General features: G+C 38.7%; 1 protein-coding gene across 2 annotated transcripts; it reads right to left on the bottom strand.

The window, feature by feature from the left end:
- Positions 1 to 866: 866 nt before the first annotated feature.
- On the bottom strand, positions 867 to 13,133 carry ranbp3b (RAN binding protein 3b). 2 transcript variants are annotated; one of them, XM_068737944.1, is made up of 17 exons: positions 13,042 to 13,133; positions 10,917 to 10,972; positions 10,726 to 10,762; positions 10,555 to 10,632; positions 10,375 to 10,446; positions 7,578 to 7,643; positions 7,267 to 7,359; positions 6,926 to 7,035; positions 6,577 to 6,690; positions 5,779 to 5,879; positions 5,604 to 5,679; positions 5,404 to 5,500; positions 4,676 to 4,800; positions 4,471 to 4,591; positions 3,784 to 3,926; positions 2,273 to 2,468; positions 867 to 2,059 (listed from the first exon to the last, which is right to left on the bottom strand). In XM_068737944.1, exons 1-17 carry the CDS (start codon positions 13,061 to 13,063, stop codon positions 2,016 to 2,018), a joined length of 1,551 nt encoding a protein of 516 aa, XP_068594045.1. In that variant the 5' UTR covers positions 13,064 to 13,133; the 3' UTR covers positions 867 to 2,015. The 2 variants fall into 2 exon arrangements, with proteins under 2 accessions (XP_068594045.1, XP_068594047.1); XM_068737946.1 differs by lacking the exon at positions 7,267 to 7,359.
- Between the last annotated feature and the right edge of the window lie 7,507 nt (positions 13,134 to 20,640).

Below are 20,640 nucleotides of genomic sequence, written 5' to 3'. Positions count from 1 at the left end.
TCATATAGTGTGTAGTAAAAAAACAAAAACGTTTTAGAATAGTTTGACCTAAAGATGAGATGAAAAACATGGTATTGTATGTCATGAAAAAAGTAAAAACATTTGTAGTCATTTCTGAAAAGACAGAGTATAGTATCTAACAAAAATGTCATATAAAGTCATTGTATAGTATGTCATAAAAATATAAAAAGTTACAGTACTTATTATGTGTGTTATGCCATGAAGATGCCATAAAAACAATGTCATATAAAGTCATGGTAAAGTAGGTCATAGAAAACGTCAAAATTGCATGTCATAAAAAAATCACAGTATAGTATGTCATAAACACAGTATATTCCATAAATGTATATTTTGTATGTCATCAAAATATCACGTAGAATCTTGTAATAAATCATAATATAGTATGTCATAAAAAAGTCAAAGTATAGCAAGCCATTAAAATGACAAAAGAATGCAAATTAAGTTGAAGTTTCTGTAAGTTTGTGAAATCTCAGTGGTGTAAGAAGAACTTTCAATAACACTTTCCTACCGAGTGACCACACACACAAGGGGTTTGGGGGTAGCAGCACTTATGTTCCTAGTTTGGATGTATATGCTTATGTTGGATTATGCTGTTATGACAGGTACATGCATCATTCATGACCCTGGGCTTGATGCATACTTAATAAGCAGGTTTTGGTGTTATTCCTGCCCCATGGACCTGATCAAACACATAAATACAAAACAGATGAACCACTCTCCCTTTCTTTGGCTGTTTATCTTAAATACAATGTCAAGTATACCACTCTGATGATGTGCTCTGAAATGTGGATTTAAGTTTGGATCTTTCACAGAAAATCAAGTTTCAGAAGGAAAAATCCCAAAAGGTCAGTCCAAAATGGTTTATTTTGTAAAGGGGGTAGTTGGAGATGAGAAGACATGGTGCGCTACTAAATGATATATTAAAATGTACATGACATTCAAAGGGTATTAGAGTTATCACTCAGATTTTCCACACATGAACTTAAGTCTTCATTCCAAATGACAGTGGATAAAAAAAAGTTTGTATATCTTAAAAATAAAAATATGATCAACACAGTAAACCCTTGGGATGCTTATAAAGACAAGAACGAAATAACAGTTACATGCAGAATGTAGACCGATGAGTCAATTTTCATAATTTGGAAATTACAAAAAAACCACAAGGTGAATGCCTCACACAAATTTAGAGAAAAATTTGAGGTGAATTCTTCAGCTGTTTCATCTTCACATCATTAACTCACATTAGCAGAAACTGCATTGTTTCAGTCTTTTATTCTGTATAATATAGGTCAATAGGAAATATAAGAAACTATTAATGACAACTTGAGTGGTCTTGGCTAGCCATTACAAACAGCACATATGTGTTGAGATGCCTGATGAAAACGATGATCCAAAATAAATTACATTTGCCAAAACCTAACGCACACACTGGTTGGGATGGGAGGGATGAGGGGAGGGGGGGGAGAGAGACAGGAGGATGGTTGGACTCAATGTAGGAACAACTGACTGATGACTAGTCAAATACACTGTGAATGAAGCTCCTCTGGATGTGTGGCGTCCAGAGGTACGGCTGTAGAGTGAGTAAAAAGGTCCCAAAGTAGAAACTGCAGTCTTAACATGTGCCATACCTTAAAATGTAGAGGAAAACACCCTTACACTCATCAATATGATGAGCAGAAAAGTCCCAAACCAAAGCTTTGAAGTCTTTATTTTTGCTATCGGGGAGAGGAAAAAAAATACTCGAAAACAAAAATAAAACACAAAACAGGAGAGGGAGGGAAGAAACGACTCCAGATATTACGTTGAATGCAGAGAAGATGAACTGCACGAGTTGGGTGAGACACTCCGGCACAAGGGGTTATTTCCTGGAGCTAGACTTCTAATATCCAAAAGTACTGGTCTGGAGGACCCATGTTGGTCAAGGGGTGTCCATGGAGATGCCTACAGCAAAATGCCTCAACGGCAGCATGTTAGCAGGCTGTCCAAGAGTGACGCTATGTGCTTCCTGCTGCCTGGCTCTCTCCTCCCTCTGAATTACCTGCAGAAAGAAAAGTGACAGCAGGTTGTCAAGGTCTTTGTAAGCGAGTGGTCTAAATATTAACATCACAAAATAAACTGCTGCTATGGTACCAACAAGCAAAAAAACAACAATCAAACCCACAAACACTCCAAATCATGACGTTCATTTAATTTAAGAGTAAGTAAACCATGGAGTGTTGAAACACGCAGACTAACAATAAAAATCACTGACTCGTAGCAGGAGTGGAGGCTGAAGCTGAGGCGGAGGCGTTGTCTTCCTCGTCGCTGTCATCCTCGTTGGACTGTGGTACCTCGGCCTCAGGGATGGTTGTTGTTGGGGTCTCGGGCTCCTGATCCGCCCTGCTCTTCAGGGCTAAGATACGGTGATGTAACGCTGCAGCCAGCTGACCTACGTCCTTAGAGCTACCCTAAAGAGTGGAGACACAGCGGGAGAGACTACTGAAAGGAAGGAAAACTAAACAAATAAAAAACATATGCACAATGCATGCTGGTTTCATTTGTGGCCGACTTGGTCTGACATCATACGCACACATGGCCAACGATAACCTCACAAGATCGAGGTGGCCTAAATTCTAATTTTCTGTGTAATTGTATTTTTTAACACTAGATTGTTGATAAACAAGCTTATTATACTACAGCTGAGACTTGAGGCTATTCCACTACCAAGCCTACTCCTGGCTAATGTCCGGTCGCAGGAAGATAAGATGGATGAAAAAGGACTTCAGGCTACAGCAGGTCTGAGACTGATGTGCCCACATCTTTACAGAAACCTGGCTCTGTCGTATTATCCTGGGTCAAGCTGCAATTGACAACCGGACCGCATGGCTCCAGTGAAACGAGAGGAGGTGGACTTACATCAATGATGCTTGATGCTTAAACAGTCATCAAAGTTGATGAACAATGTTTCCCTGAATGTCAAATTGTTAATGTTAAGATACCAGTCATATTATCTGCCAGTTTTTATTGCTGCCATTTATATTGCATTTTGTTACGCAACCCTGTGTTGCAGAATTACAATAACTGAACCTTCGAAAATGGAAATATTTAAATGTGGGCATGTCTTTAAATCAAGCCATTTCAACAAAAAGGTTACTTTCACTTTAAAAGCCATGACAACTACCTACGTTACCTCTTGAGTCACAACAGTCCCATGAAATGCAATATACAGAATAGTTACAGTATATGTGCACACAACAAGGTTTATGGGACTTTGGCGACTCAAAGTGGCTTTCTGGCTCTGGATATCTCGTAGTGACTAACATAACCGTTACAGTAGCAAGCACCTGAAAAAGAGACAATTCCTTGCCCGAGTCCACTTGAATGGGTGGTCTCAGGCATGGAGCCCTTGGACTCGGTAATACTTATTATAAACTCTGTAACTATTTCCGGAAAAGTCCACCATCTCTCTGCAGTGACGTGAAACCGCCTCAAAGTGACAGCTATCAGTGGTGGTGAAGATGTGCTGGGTGAGGCAGATTATGTGGCAGTCACTACGATGTCTCCACTGTGCTCTGCACGCCTGTCAGCACAGAGTGTTTACTGCAGCGATTTTACACACAAATACTATATAATACTAAAATCGGACATGGCAATATATGCACAGTATTAGAACATATTAAAAACGACCAACACTCTGCAAATTAAAATGAATAACTCTTCCCCATGCTTGGAAGAAGAAGAAAAAATGTTCACAACTGCAGTATAATGTTTGATGATACATACCGATATTAGGAAGACCTTGACCCCCTGGTCCTCTGTGTCCATGGCAGTGATTCGTACACTCTTCTCGCTAGCTTTGTCCACCTGCATCTGGGGCCAAAGTTTAGTGTTGAGGATCAACCGGAGGCTGCCCTGGGTCCTCATCACTGGAAGAATTTAAAAAGAAACACACACACACAAAAGCAATGAAGTACAGACCCAAGCAGCTGTTTTGGTTTTGTCTATGGTATTCCACCTGACTCTATGTAGTGCTGTGAGTTCTTGTTATGAAAGATAAAAATACTTCAGGCGTGGATGAATAAAAAGGTGTTTTTCATTATAGATTCCTTTCTTTGATGATAAAACACATCTTCCTCCTTATTCCACCATCACACATGCAGTGCAGCATGTGTTGCCTAATCCATAGAAGTGTGTATCACAGGAATGGGCTCCCCCTTGTGTTCAATAGCAGGTATTGTAATATTTATCAAGCTGAAAACCACAACTAAGAACCAGTTGTATTTTACTGAGTGTGTTATCTCTAAGTCATGTATCTGGCACAAATCATCAACTCACGAACAAACATCAGCATTCATTACTGCAATTAAATCATGATCATTGAACCATAAAAACTGGAGCTGTGCACATTCTTAATGGTCAGATGTTTATTTACTTTTTTAACCCCCAAGACGTTTTTGAAGGTGTGTTTACCTAGACGAGACTGTAGCGTGCCGTCCTCTGTTGATGCCATGTCGTTGAGCCTCAGCAAACCTCGACCTCTTTCTATCCACGACTGAGCAGTCTTTTCAAAAACATATAACTTGCACTGCATCTGAAGCAACAGAGTAACAAAAAACAAGAATTGTATCGCTTTCTGCCACATGTATTCACTGTATATGTGGAATTAATCTTCTACCTGTAAAACATTGCTTTCTGATTCCTCTCCAGTTTTGACGTCGACTTTCTCTAAGATGCACTTCTTGGCTGTGGCTTTGGTGTAAGCTGCTGCAGACTCCTCCAAAGACTCTGACACGCTATTCACTGGTGAGATAAAACACAGGGGTGAGACATCTGTACCTAGTTGGAGCTGAACATTTGGTTTCTGCGATTTTTTGTATCAAAAAACTGATGTGTCAGTTTGAGAGAGTCTCCTCTCACTCCCATATCATCTTGCAGTGACACAAGAACAACATTCTGCAAAGTGTTGGACTATCTGGTGCTGACAGGAGATAATGAAGGACTCAGGCTGCCTGGTACTTTGTCACTTAACACTGGAACTAAAATTGCTACTGCTACAAACTGCTTTAATGTTTTAGGAAATGGGTGGGATATGTCACTAGTGGTTTGAAATTTGGACCTCAAATCAAAGATGTGGTATTTATTACACCCGGAGCTCTTTATGGAGTGCTAATCAAAACACTACCTCCCAACTGAATTTGAAGTGGAAACAAAGACATAACATGATGAATTGATTTCTGTGAATGTTTCTAGGATTAGAATTTCAACGTCACATTTCTGTTGAACTGCTTATTTGATAGCCTCAGGTCTTACTTTAGTGCTGCCAAGTGTCTTTCTTAAATCTAATAGTTGACAAGTTAAACATCAAACATGTGAGCTAATAATGAATGAGGTTTGTGTTTTTACCCTTCTCTGGGGTGGCTTCCTGTGATGAGGGCTCTGAAGCAGGGGCAGCTGAAACTTCTTTAGTTTCCTCATTTGAGGACTCGCCCTTTGGGGGACTCTGAAAGCACAACAAAGCGGATCATTGGAACTTGTTCAAACCTCAATCACCACAGGTATTTAAATATGGCCGGCTCACTGTACAACAGGTTGCACAAACTCACCAGAACTCGTTCAGACATGTTCTGCCCAAAAACAAATTTTGCCCCACTGTCTGTACTGTTTGTGGCATTTTTTGAACTGAAAGGACAAGAAAGAAGAAAAAAGTGAGTTGATGGAAGTTAAATATAGATGACGAGGAGTTGCTAAAAATACTCTAGGAGAACACCTTTTCATTACCTTGGGGTAGAGATGTACTGTAAGAAATAATTAGTGGCCTCTGACTGAGAGTCCAGTGGCACGCCATCCTTTGACTTGCCTTCTTTACTGTTCTCTTCCAACTAGAGAAAAAAAGTGTTACATTTGGAGTTATGCTAAAAAGAAATGACGCAATGTGTGAGAAAGACCAGAAATGTTCACAAATCCACATTAATGAAACTCCTGACTAACTTGCATCCTAGCAAGCGAATGAACATTTCCAAAATGATACAAAAATATATTGGACATTGTTCAAAACACTACAGGACATGCACCTGTTATCAGGAACTGAAACCACAAAACACTACAGGAAATTGTTATAGCAAGAGAACTGATAGTATAGAAATGCTTAAAGGACCAGTCTGAAGGACTCAGAAATGGAAAATAATTAATAAATGTGTTTTCATTCATCACCTGAAACTAAGAATGGCTATGTTTTCGTTAGCTTTGAATGAGCCGTTCATATCAACAGCGAGCTTTGACACATTGCCTTTTCCGGCTTTTTGAAGTACAAGCAAGAATTTAAATTACTGAAGAGCATATGGGCGAATATCCAACTATGTATTGCACCGAAAAAACAAAAAAACCTTAACATTGAATCTTAAGAAGTCACAAATATAAACGTTGACTATAACAAGGCAACTCATTATTTGGAGTATCTAACCTTCTGCATCTGCCACATCTAAATGTGCATATCCGTTTTTGTTCATCACACATTCTCACCTCAGTTTGCACACTCACCGTGTTAAACACATGTAAGAAAAGTGGAAAATAACCCACCTTTGCTCTGTCTTTGATATTCTGACCAAACACAAAAGATATTGCTACATCCGTCTCCTTCTTCTCTTTTTCGTCTTTGTTACCACTTGCTCCATCTTCCTCATTTTCATGTTTCTGAAACGGGAACAAATAAAAAAAATCAACTGTATTATTTGTCTGTATTTTTTTTCTATACAAAGTCAGTTATAAAACAAATGCAACCTTGTTCTGAGTAGAATAAAAGCAACTTTTACTGACAAATATTACTTGCAATACACTTCAGTCTTAAGAGCCTTAAATAAAGCCTGTACTGAACTGTTTATCAATAACAACCCCGTGATTATAAAAGGGAGTTTTAGCCTCTCCTCACCTGTGACCTGGCCAGGGAGGCTGAGTGCTCTGTGTTGTTCAAGAAGAGTGACTGTGTCACAGCTTCCCCATCCGACGACTTTTTCACACCGTTAGTTCCACAAATGGAATCTAAATGAAAAAACAGAGGACAAAAAGAAACTCACGTTTTTTGTTTTTTTACTTTCCCAAATGATATTTAGCCTGTAAGGCACATGCCAACAACACAGTATGCACTTGCACTATGCAAGTCATCAAAATTCAAAGTTGAATGAATTATCAGACAAAGAAGATTTTAATGATATTTGAGAATGTTTTATAAGTATCAACTAATGAGTGCAGGTGACTCCAAGCTGCACTCACTGGACTCTATATGTGATTTAGAGGGCGGTGCCTGAAGAACTGCAGGGCGGAGGACACTGCGTTGCTGCTCCTTGGGTTTCTGACTTGGGACGCCTGCAACAGAGCCAACTTGTCTCATACTTTTTGAACACAATGAGAAGTTCTGGGTCTACATGTTCAAGTCTAGATCTACCATTTCTAAGAGGGTTCATATAAAAGGGTGCACGTCCGGGTTCAAGTTTTTTTTTTTTTTTTTTTTTTTTCTTTTTCATTCCATCAAGTCAGTGTGAGAAAATGCTACACGATGAAGGCTCAAAACCTCAAACACCAACCTGAACTTGGTGCCTGTCCATGTATGAGAGTTGGTGGCTTTAAACGGAATCCCACAGGCTTCTCCTCTGGTGAGACGGAGCACAAGAGAAGGCAGACATTTCAAAAAGATTGTATACAACTTTTTAACTGTATGTTCCTTCTGTTTTTGCAATGTTCTAACCTCATGGCCCAACAGCCCTTGTAAAGCCTTGAGGGTTGTGTTTCAATCAACTCCTGTGCAGTAACATGGTGGGCTCTAGGATCTCTGATCTATTTCTCTCCATCTCAGTGGCTTTATTAGTTTGACATGACTTGGCTCTAATTACTGTTAAAGCAGAAAGCTGAAAGCATTCGTAAAAACAGCATTCTTTTTTTCAACATTTATCATCTTGTGTCTAGTGAACATTTATTTTATATTATTTTATTACAACCCGGGCCTTGTTTTCATTTTAGTAACCAGGATCAATCTTAGGACATGGAGGTGCACCAGACACAGCTGTGCAATGGACAAAGGCAACAAAAAAAAAGTCCAATTTAATCAAATTAGCAAAACGACAAGTACAGTACGGTGGACCTGCCATACCTACTGTAGTTCTCTATGCGCGTGTTTGATTTGTGTTCATCTTTTCATTCAGTTCCAAATAAGTACTTTATGCAATATTCTGAAGACGGTTGTTTAGTATAACTTGTTTGTTTGCTCCAGTGGATACCCTGTCCCCTCTGTAAAGCCCTGCCAACTCTAAACACTTGGTGGCTGTTGATAAGAATTAAAACAATGAAACAAAGCAAAAACTGTACAAGACATTAACAGAAAATGTACCATTCTTAAATAATTCACAAAAACACATACATTGCAAGTCCCACTGCAGTCATAATTATAGGAATAGCCTGACTTATAGACATTGTATGTTGTTGTATTGTATTCAGATCGATTGACAGTCTGAACAAAGCCAGGTATTTTGTTTATTTCTGGTATGTGTACTCAAACCCAGCTAATGAAGCTGAGCTGGTGATAATTTCACCAACAGTGTGATTTTAGTTTTGCATTACTCCCTGCAAAGAAATGCACATGGTCAACTACAACAACTATTCTGTCAGAGATGTGAACAGCATGCTACCAACTGCAATCTGATAAATACTGTATGTTTGAACCACAGGGATCCCAAACCTCAGCAAACGGTCATCACAAGCAGGGAACAGAGACCTGAACCAATCCTCACATGAATATTTAACCTAAACCGACGACTTACACTGCCAAATCTGAGACAATCGCAATGTTATATTTTATTCCTTTTTTTAAAAAACAAGACAGCATGTCTCTCAAATACATAATAACTAATAAAAAGGACAGCCATTATATATGTACGGTCTATACACAATAAGGCACATCAGCCCACCAGCACCAAACCTGTCTTGTAATCCCTCATAAGCCATTCCACTGACAAGTACAAAAGCACTACACAAACAGCAGCCAATTTCCAGCTCATGACACTGGCTAGAATAGTAAACCCTGTGCCGTTAGCATTATCAAGCTCAACTTTTTTCAATATTGGGGTCAAAATGTTTTGCTGGTAATCAGCATTAATAATTATGAGCTATCCTCATATGGATGGAACTGTTTCTTGTGTACGTTTGCTGCTGAAACGCAGCGGCGGTGATCAAGAGTCTAAACAAAGCCAGGTATTTTATTTTAGGCCTACATGTTGGCATAGGCTACAGTACATATATGTATTAACATGTTTATAGACCTAAATATGATCAAATTCATTTTATGGGCTATCGCTGTAATTTGTTTGATGTGATTATTGCATATTTTGTAGCCGTCTTCATTTCAATAATAAAAAGACAATCCGTGAAGTCCAATTTTTGTCCTCATCTCACATTAGACAATAAAAGCAAAATAAAGTACAATATAAGTAAATAATGACCGCAAGTTTGAGGAAAGTCTTTCCCCCTCCCACCGCCATGTTAATGCATAGGTGTACCGGGGATCAAGCCCGTTGGCCACAACAGGATGCGCTGTGTGTAAAGACGCAACGGCAGCAGTTTTTTTTTACTCAGACACAAACTGTCACAAGAGAAAAAAAACTTGTTCTAGAAGCTGTTCATCTGACTGAGATCTGTTTCTCTTGCAGACTGAGTGAAGGGTCGTAAGCAGAGGGGGGTTCTCTACCCTCCCTCTCTTTTCGGGACAGCCCTAGTACCAGCATGGTCGTAGGTCTTTCTAAGTCACAATGGTCCCACAATGAAGAAGCCTCCTCTGAATTGTAGGGGATTTTGAGAAGCTTCTCTCCAGTAGCAAGTTATATTTCATGTAATACTGACAATAAGCTTATCAGATAAATGCAACAAACAGCCTTCACCTTCCAGAAAAGATCCACTTATGCCTGTTAAAATTGGCTGTCTACGGAAGTTGTGCTTTCTGTAACTGCACATTTTCCTCAAACCATGAATAACATCAGACCTCCTCAGCAGACACTTGAAGGGATAGCTCTAAAATTTCCACATGCAAGATAACTAAAGCTGTTCAGAGTGAAAAGAGTGCATTTGCAGGCAGGGAATACACACAACTTCACTGACATCTAATTTACAACTATTGATGTCACAATGTTAGAAACAATAAACACATGGTGAAAGAGTTTTTCTGGCATATTTTTGTGATAGCAAACGTTATTGTTTAGCAAATCATTGATTGTGTTTGTTGCCTTTAAACTGTTGAGAGAAAAAAAAAACATGCTTAACCTCTGAAACTAATATTTTTACTGCAGGGGGGCTTTAATCTGTGAAATGAAACTAATGGTGGTCTAGATGCCTCACCTGGCTCAGAGTCAGAGTTCCCAGTTGGAGACTGGCAGAAACTTGAGGGCATGAATACATTGTTCTTGGGAACTGCAAAGTAGCGAACAAGCATTGCACTCAGCATACAAATCAATGTGTACACCACAAGCAAAAAACTAGAAAAAACAAATGCTCTGCTTAGTCACCACATGCCCTTACCAGAATGTGGGGGTGGGAACGATGACGTCCTTTCCCTTTTCACAGGGGGGCAATAGCTCCCCTCGTCTTTATCTGAATCTGAAAATGGAAACAAAATATTAATATAATTGCAGTTTCAATAAATATGAGAAAGATAATATTAACAAAAGCCAGTTTGGACATTAGACTTACCTTCCCCATCCTCTGCACTTGAGCCCTCCGCAGATCGCTGCAAGAAAAGTGAAAGATTTGAGCTTAACAACTCTTCTGCATTGTGTGCTTTACAAGAATGATGTGCACTGAATGTCAGTATAAATAAAGTCCACATATGCAATAAATATGGCTTCAGCCTCAATAGATACTTGAATAACAGAGACACTTACCTTCTGTGCTTTATCTTTTTGGAAAACAAACACAGGTGGCGCTATGGCAGGCTTGTCTGTTAAGAGAAGATGTAGGCTAGTTATCCAAGCACTAACGTAAACAACCCCGTCTGTCTGAATCTTCTCCATGGTATAGAGAACAAAAAAGCTAATGATATTGCAGTGACAACATGAGTGTTGATAAAGCTAGAAGGTTGTGTGCATTGGTACTAATCAGCATACTCATATAGCACTAAGTCAAACACCAAAAATCAATGCACAGTAATACATACCAAATTAATAAACATATGATACCAAAAGTCATCCAAAATATGGGGAGGTGCACTTAGACATCCTCTAATTCACAGACTGTATCGCAGACAAAAGTTTTGGTTCACAAAGTTACAGTGTCTGCCTTATACTTTTAGTGAAGCTTTAATAGTGGTAAAACAACTGTTCACAGTTTATTTAACTGTCAGATTTAGCTGGGTCACAAACAAATTTAAAAGAGGAAGTGACTATGGTGACTTAAAAAATAGACTTCTATAATGCTGAACAATGTCGAATTTCAGTTAATGTCAGTTAGTTAAAAGAAAGTAACTCTTAATCATACTAACTTACACCTACAGTTAGTCATGCAATCCTTTTAGGAGCAGGCCTACCAGTAAGAGTACATCACATTATGTTGACCTAAAACAAATCATCAAATACCAAACAATATCAACCCATGTATAAAACATGAACATAAATACCAATGTATCACAAAGTCTTCAGTCATTCCACAAGGCCGATCAGCAACTGTAGCTACTTTTGAAATCAAAAAGGGGATTTCATTCAGCTCACCGCCAACGATTCAGTTGCAGCTATAAAGCCACCATCACAACTAACCAAGAATAGAAATGGCAACGTAATAATCTGATGTCACCTCGGGCCACTTAACGAGTCTACCTTCACACTGTAACCTCTGTAAGATGTCTAATCCTTTAACGTTAGCAGACAAAGGTTTTGCTCTGTCTGGGTTGGGCCTGTAACACTGAGCAGGTGGAGCATCGTCGTGAGCCTTGTTGGGGCATAAATGCATGCGGTAATAGAGCCATATAGCCAAGGATCGTCTACTGGACCAACATTCACCATCACAAACACAACCAATCGTGGCTAATACTAGCCGTCCATGTATGAAACACGTTTAATCGCAGACAGCAAGAACATGTTGTGTGACCTATATTAACGTCCAGCTTTGTATCTTACTGCGGCTTGCAATCCGCTTACGTTATCTTACTTTACGGATGTACGAATTCAGGCATGCAACACTGATATTATCACAGTAGAAGTCCAAGCAGCCCGAGAAGCTCCCGGCTTGTATTAACCAGCTAGCATTTACACTATCTGACCCGTCCCAGCAAATAGTCGGCGCCACCGGTTGTTCCCTAAAGCCCCGAACGTAGCATAGCTCACTGGCTAGTTATTAGCTTACTGGCTACAGTTATTAGCTAATGTGCTCCATCCCGCATGAGTCATCTCGTCTGACAAGCAATGTCACAAAGAAGCTCACTAAATTCCCCCATAGTCAACAAATCAACGTAATGAAGAGCAGATCTGATCGGAATACATTATACAGTAGAAAAGAAGCAACTATTACACCACAGCAAGTCTCTTGGCTAACGTTTTTCTCTCTACGCGCCTAAATGAACGTAAAGCAGTCCTGCAATTGAGCGCTAACTGCATTAAACAAGGAAAAACGCCGAGCTATTAGCTATCAATAGAAATATCACCATAATAACGTTGGCCCATCACGCATGGATTTATTTCAGGATTCGATTTTTTAGCTCACCACAAATGGCAAAACATACTGCCTATAAATAGCCGGGTGCTAGCGTTAGGAGGTAAGCCAGCTAGTCGCAGGCATCGTTCGAGGGCGTTCCGAGGCATTCCAGGTATTACCCATAGCCCAGCCGTTAGCATTGTTAGCCTGCTTGCTAAACGCTGTAGTCTTGTAAACGCCGCCAAAGCTATAATTCACCAGAACTCACGATTAACATGCAGCCGAGCGGCGTCATTTCAGTTATCAAATATGCAAACAATGTACGGGCATCGTTGATAGCGGCCCAGTAGCTGTATTGTTTTTCTCATACTGCCACTTACTCACCTTCGTTTGCCAAGTCCGCCATTTTACTTCGACGCTCACACACCCACAACCCACCGCGCAGATAACACAAGTTGAAGCAGAAATGTTTTCACTCGCAGAGAGCACATTGAGCGCGACCCCCTGCCTCTCCTGTGCCCGTCAGTGAACCACAGTGAAAACACTGTCTGTCCATGACTGTCGATATGTTTATGTTTAGAGTGGAGCACGTGTTTCAACCAACCCTAAATATCAACTTAAAGTTTGCTTGGATGGTTTAACCTGCTATTACAGGAACTCCTCAGACCCCTATATAAATAGTTTATAGTTGACCATGTTGTTATAACACAGATTAAAAAAGCCCAGAATCAAATTAAAAACGTAACAACATTTCATGATCTTCTCCAGCGAATGGAGTTTGTTGAATTGTCATGGAGACATTTGTCATTTTTATTTTTGTCACAATGATTGACGTAAAGTTTGCTTGGATGGTTGACCGAAGTGGAGAGCAGGGCCGCCTTTCAATCAGAGGGTCGGAGGTTCGACCCCCGGCTCCTGCCTCTACTAGTCTCATGTCAATGTGTCCTTGAGCAAGACACTTAACCCCGAAATTGCTCCCGTAGCTGCGTCTACGGTGTTTAAATAGATACTGAATTGTAAGTCGCTTTGGATAAAAGCGTCAGCTAAAATGACTGTAATGTAATGTAACGTAAGAAAAAACAAAAAGATAGAGCGCCAAGGCCTTGACTGATAACTACATTTCCAGGAGGAGAAATTGCTGCACAGATATGACACTCCAGAAGCAACCTCATAATAGGATGAAAGATTTCCAGAGTGCAACAATAATGTGCCTTAAAGGGACGTTCCTGAGGAATAACACAAGGACTGAAAATAACTTAAAGCTTCTGTAATAAGTACTCCTAGTCAGATGTGGCAGGGGGAAGACAAGGTGAGTCATAGATTAGTCATAAAGTAAAAAATCAATAAATTCATTCATTGTGTAAAAAACGACCATGAGGTATAGTTTTCACAATGGTTTCCTCTTAAACCCTTCCCACATTGATTTTTTGGTTTGTTTTATTGACATTTACCTTTCCAGTTTCAGCTGAAGCTCTAAAGCCTTTGCCAGAAGTGTTGTACATGTGTACAAGTCGTGGTTGTATTTACGATGACAGTCAATAATGTGAAGGTAAACAAACAAGACATAGTTCACATTTCATGGATTCAGATTGTCTCATCGTGTTTACATTATTCACACGGTGGCTCAGTGCTGCCTCACAGTGAGAAAGTGAATGGGTTTGAATCAATCAGAGAGCTAGGCCTTTCTTTTACATTGATAAAAACAGACGTGATGATCATATTATTATGAAAATGAATGAAAGGTATTTAAATCTAAGATCCTAAGTTCTTGGATATTCTTTGGCAAATGGTCTGCAGTCATTTCAAGAATGAGTCATTTCCTTTAACAGATTTTTTTTTACAATAAAAGTATTTTTTTAACAGTCATTGTTCCCATCAAACCCTTTATGTTTATCCTTGAGGTTTATAAAACATGTTGAATACATTTAACATTTGCAAATCCCTTAAAAATGTGCTTTGAAATTATCATTGTTAACACCAGCTTGCACTCTCCTCATACATCATGCTGTGAATCAGACATGAACAATGCAATGCCGATTGGTTCACAGAACTTTAAACACAGAAATGCCGCTGATCAAATACAGGAGTGTCACATTCTTAGACTTTTGGGGACTCTAGACAAAAGCCAGCATTAATTGAACCCCTCTCAGTTACTTGATATTATTGCCTGATATTTGTGCCTGAATTAACTGTTTTCACGTGGGTGTTTTTACAGGTTGGTGTTGTGTACAGACTGCCTGTGATGTTGCTTTGCATGTGACATTTTTCATTTTAAAGCCAAAGCAGTTCACTTCATCTGACACCAGAGGGCAACAGCACTTAATGCTGGATGTAATCCTCCTTTATACACAGACAGTTAACGCAACACTGATCACTCCGGTGAAACAATGTTCACACTGAGTGAATTATCAAACCCAAGATGCCATGCTTTTAAAGTGGTACTATTACATCAAATGGAAATATTGTAAATGGCTTGTGAATCATTTTATACATATTTTCCCCACCGAGCAGAACAGAACAGAAAAGAGCAGGAAAGAGCAGAACAGAACAGAAAATTGTATGTGCTTGCTATTCTTGAGCAGGTTTTAATAAATCATTTGAACAGATTATTTTACTCTATCCAACAAGTGTCATTAAATCAATCTATATGAAGGTTCAATCATAGAGAAACATTTTGTTTCCCTCCATCTAAGGTTGATTTTGCAATGTTTTTTCAGGACGTCACTATGTTCTCAACTGGCCAATGGGTTTACATGCCATTTGTAATTCAAGACATACTCTCAACAATAATTAACAATAGTTGCTCTCTGTTGAGGAATGAAACTCTCTCTCCTTCATACTGTACTGCACAGCAGTTTATTTGCTACATTAAAAGAGTCGAAGCAACAGCTATTAAACAAACATGTGAGAAATGCTTCCATTAGAAAGTGACCGGGTGGACAAAGAAGCAAAAACACTGGTCAAATACAGCACAGACATACACATTTGTTTGCATTGTTAGTGTAATTATGGTTAAGGAACACTGAATAGAGCTCATTTCATAAGAGTTTTCATTGCACAATACCTACCAAAAGTTTTCAGCAAGAATCATACTTCAAATTTCCCTTCAGGCACAACTCGAACAAGCCACTGCATGTGTTTATGCTGTTTGCCACAAAAGCCGTCATCTGTCATAGAGCTTGGCTTGTGCTTCGAGCCATAACAGTTTCGTTTCTTTTCTTATCCATCAGCATGTTGTCCAATGTCCACTGAAAATCAGCCAGTCAACATTTGTATTGGTTGCAGGCCAGGGAGCTTAACGCTCACTAAACTCTAATTACACTCTAAATGTTTGTGCTTGTTTGTGGTGCTGACAAAACTGACTGCGTTCCCATCCAGTGTAGCAGATTTCCAAACAGGCTATGTAACCTTGTTATAATGGTAAACAGGCTATGTAACCTTGTTATAATAGTAAAAGTGGCTCCATCAGAGACTGGAAAAGCTGATATCCAGTCCTTCTGATAAGTGTAATGTGTGTGTAAAGATATGTGCTGCTTTGAAGTCCAGTAAGACCACCTCAGACACACTGTTACTTTAGAGACTTCTATCTCCCCCAGATGATTGTAACTAACACCTGAAGATAAAAACCCGGGGGAATGTCAAACAGGGGAATTTATGATCCAAAGATTCTTTCACAAAACCCAAAACTATCTCAGTTGTAGAGTGATGTAATATTTGATCTTATCTTCTTATCAGTGTTATCTGAAGAGGATAGCTTCTGGGTATAGAGCCAAATACACCTAAGTGATGAATAAATTAGAATAAAATAAGAATGTTAAAGCTTGAAAACCATACTCACAATTGTGCAGTGGAGGAGCTCTAAAAAGGACTGTAGGACTTTTCATGGTGAACAAAACTGAAGAGGTCTAATGCCAGAGAGAATGATCAAATTAAATGTTTGTGCAAAGCCCCAGATTGTATTTGTTAACGTCCAGTGCTAGCGTTTTTAAAATAGCATCTGTCTGCAATATTTATGGATGGCATCTATGGTTGTGAGGGAAAGTTCATGGTTAAGGTAGAGAAAAAGCAAATATTAATCATAGGTTAAACTGACATTAGGTTCTATTACTCCATGACAAATCACAAATAGACAAATCTATACCAAAGTACTTTTTGGAAAAAACTTTTGAAAAGTATCTTTTTAAGATAATAACCTAATTCTATTGTAAATGTCTCGTGAAATGGGGACTGGGAAGACACCACATCTTTAATAGTGACCTTTTGCTGCATAGTGGGTTTAACCAAAAAATTCAGAATCTTAACATCCTGTCACAAAAGGATATGCATCCTATTACAGATGTAATTACACCATCTCATGGCACCTTTAACATAACAGTGAAAATACTTTCTACCTCTGCCGATACTGGGATTGCCTTTGCTGGTCATTTCTTTCTATGTCGTTTTGTTGGTGGTATCTGAAAAGTAATGGCTGGATTGTGAACAGTTGGCTGTCGACATTCATGCCCCCAAGAGGGTGAAACATTTTGATGTTGAGACGTATCCTCACCTAAAACCATCTGGGCAAAGTTATCGAATCTCCTGAGCCTTTTAACATTGACACAGATATTTTTATTTACACGTTCGTGCTACATGCAGGAGAAAAACTACTGATTTTGCAACTCCTCTGACTTTTTTTTTTGTCATCATCCCGCCCAGAACATTCTGTTTTGATCCTTTACCTTTTTGTTCACTTTAATTTTTCATTTTCTTGCACATGCAGTTTACAAATGGATGGTTGCAAAAGAAGTAAATGTTAAATCAGTATCATTATTCAGTCTACAGCATGTGAGACAACTCTGTCTTCAGTTCTAATGTAGTTTTTTTGTACTGTGTGCCAAAGTAATGTTTCTCTCACAATGATAAATGGCTTCTCTGAGTCTTCTTTCATGTGCAAAACGACAGCAACGGTGAAGGGATAAAACAACATCTCATATTGTCTGAAAGGAATGCTGAAGACAACACAATGTATCATGACACTGCCTGAGTCCAAATGCCTCTGGCAGTGGACCATCATCTCTTGACAAATATCCAATGCCATTAATCCATCAGGATTTTTCGAATACGCAATCACAAACAGGAATAGAGATAACCACAGCCAACTCTTTAGTGTTGTTTTTTTCTCGTTTAGGTTGCAGATTGTTTCGCCAATGAACATTCAGATCTTTATCATTTTGTACTGTGATCAAACTCAAACGTCTAGCAGGGAGCAAGACCAGAATCGCACAAAAAGAGGCAATTTGTGACTAAATCACAGCAAACCAAATTTATATAAACTGCTTTGATGATCGGGTGGCAACTGGGGTAGGAATAGGAAATTCTCAGATTTTTTCTGTGTGCCATAATGCACAATGTCGTGTGTTTGGTAGTAGAAGTGTAGTAAACAACCAAAGTGAGCACCAGTATCCTGCAGGCCAAAGAAAAGAAAAGGCAAGGTTCATGAAATGCCTCATTGGCCTTTAGCAGTGTTTGGATGTGAGTGAGTATAAACAGTGAACAGAGCTATCCGATGTCCACTCAGGCAGTAAAGGCTCATTAATATCTGTCGCAAAGCGTTCAACAAAAATCTCTGTGAAACAAACACTACGGCGTGTTTTCAGGAGTTAACAGGAAAGGCTTTGAGTGGATACGCGATATGGCAATGCTGACAAGTGTTTTTAATACAAAGCTTTTTACCTGTCAGATCACAATATGACTAAAGGAAGGTTACTTCATATCTGATTCTGGACAACTGATTTTTCATGCATCAGAGTCAAGCTCTTCTGAGAATACTGACAAGCATGACTGAGAGAGTCAACAGGATTTTGCGTGGTGTATTTCCACACTTTTTGTGGTTTAAGTACAGACAGCAACCTAAATTTACAATGTCTTCATTTGGCACACTGTCCTCAACTCAATCTGATTGTATATAGTTTTTAAATTGTCAAGGAATAGTGATATCATACTAATAAATTTGAGGCATATGGGCCATTCATTTTAGATGTAGCCCACATGCATTAATGACTTTAAAATGAAGGGACTAATGACTTGTTACTGCCTCTTTCCAGTCAGCTGCAAGGGTCAAAACGGGTCTTTCATCATTTTTAATTGTCAGTTATGGTGAACTTTATTGATTCTGAGATACAGCCTTTATGGTCTGATAAGATTTATTGTGTTCCATCTGTTGGGGACTTCCACTCACAATTAAAAGTAAATGAGCAACAGCAACACTTTCACCTCTACACTGTACATCAAATAATGTTCTGCAAATGATATGCAGTGTATATGTTTTACACTTTAAAGAAAGCTAACCAGAGACAGTGAACCCAATTTATCTCAGCATGAAAAGTGATGCACAAGAGATAAATAATGGATAAACAATAGAATAATAACTATTAAATAGTGGTAGGATGTCCTCTCTGTGTGCATGGCAGTCAGGCTTAGAAATGATTTCACAAGACATTTACAGGCTGAAAGTGTGATGCAGTCAGACATGCATTTATTGTGGATTGTTCTGTAACTTTTTACTGTAACTATTTTATTGTAGAAAAATACTAATATTCAGGATGTCTCTAAAGATGTATAGGACTGCCCTCAATAAGCCTGGAATTAAAAATGTGTTTTTATCTACAACATTTTAACACATGTAAACTATTATTGTTTGACAAATATATTTTTGTATCTAAAACAGCCACTAATGTTCTAATATTCATAGTATGAGAATCACATGTTAACTGTACAGTATTTGAAAATAGTGAAAACAGTAATTGAACTACGTTTAGATGGCACTTTTATCCAAAGCGCTTTTTAGTTTGCCTCTCATTCACCCAATCGCAAACAATACACTGTAGAGAGCAAGCCCTCTATCAACATGTTGGGTGATGAATGAGTACTTGCAAGTTATTCAGAAAGGCTCCTTGGAAATACGCCTGTGTGTGCGTGTGTGTGTGCGTGCATGCTTCAACGTGAACTGGAGCCCGTTGTTAATAATGCTATTTTGCCTTTTATATATAGTAAGTACATTAGTTGCACCTATATGTAATAATGTGTTATATGAGTATGGTGTATGTATGTGTTTGTGCATTTAAATGTATGAATGGAATGAATTGAAATGTCTGTGCATGTGCATACTTTTCATGGTGAATATGCCTATTCATATTCATGTGCATATATATAAATTGCATATGTTGTATTGTTTTAATTGCTACAATGATATGAAACAATATTTACTAATATTAACTTAATATCTACCCAGTTTGAGCAAAAACATATCAAAGTTATCATAAAAAACACTGATATGAGTGTGTGCTTGTATTCAAAGAGAAACATGTCATTACAAGGTGAAGATTCAAATGTCTGATCTGTTAACACACTTGAAACTATATAAGGCCAAAGATTTGGGCAGGATTGGCTTTTAGTGGCATCTTAGCACAAACATTGAATTGTCTGTTATTCCATCCTTTGTGTTAAATGCTGTTGTTAAGTGCAAGGATTTACTCTGCAGACTTTTTAGACAAGGGTTGAGAACAAGTTATGTAAGAATAATGTCTCTAAACACCTTCATTCAACAGCCATTGACAAAGGCTGAGTATTTCTCAAACTATAACTGTCAGTGTGAGGAGAGTTAAAACCTTTAAGAGTTTAACAGGCCAGACTCCAATTGCAACAACCACAGGCAACATAGGAGTTATTTCTATGGTAGGATATGTTTCCTATTTCTAAATCCCAAAGTATGACTAAAAAGACATATGTCATTTGTAAGAACAACAACCTTCCACCCCCACATAGATGCATGCTGAGAATTTCCAACTTCTTGAGAATTTTGGAGATGTCGTGAAATTCTGAAAGTTCAAATTTCCGGCTGTAAATGCACTTGTTTGACTTAAGTCACAGGTATCACAATTCGCTTTCTACAAAAACCCTACATTAGGAGGTGCGCACATGTAAGACTAGTATTTGGTTTCAACA

The sequence above is a fragment of the Cebidichthys violaceus genome, unplaced genomic scaffold (genome assembly GCF_023349555.1).
Source record: "Cebidichthys violaceus isolate CVI_PGR_0920_01 unplaced genomic scaffold, fCebVio1.0.p SCAF_8, whole genome shotgun sequence".
NCBI classification, from domain to species: Eukaryota; Metazoa; Chordata; class Actinopteri; order Perciformes; family Stichaeidae; genus Cebidichthys; species Cebidichthys violaceus.
The sequence above is the reverse complement of the archived record's forward strand: the minus strand, read 5'-3'. Positions and strand labels throughout refer to the sequence as shown.

What these genes read in the sequence shown, in the direction of transcription:
- ranbp3b (XM_068737944.1), bottom strand. Translation starts at nt 13,063, where the DNA reads ATGGCGGACTTGGCAAACGAAG. An exon ending in CCTCCCTGGCCAGGTCACAG is followed by an intron (nt 6,691 to 6,925) that starts GTGAGGAGAGGC and finishes TTCCCGTTTCAG; the next exon opens with AAACATGAAAATGAGGAAGA. An exon ending in CAGAAAGCAATGTTTTACAG is followed by an intron (nt 4,592 to 4,675) that starts GTAGAAGATTAA and finishes CTGTTGCTTCAG; the next exon opens with ATGCAGTGCAAGTTATATGT.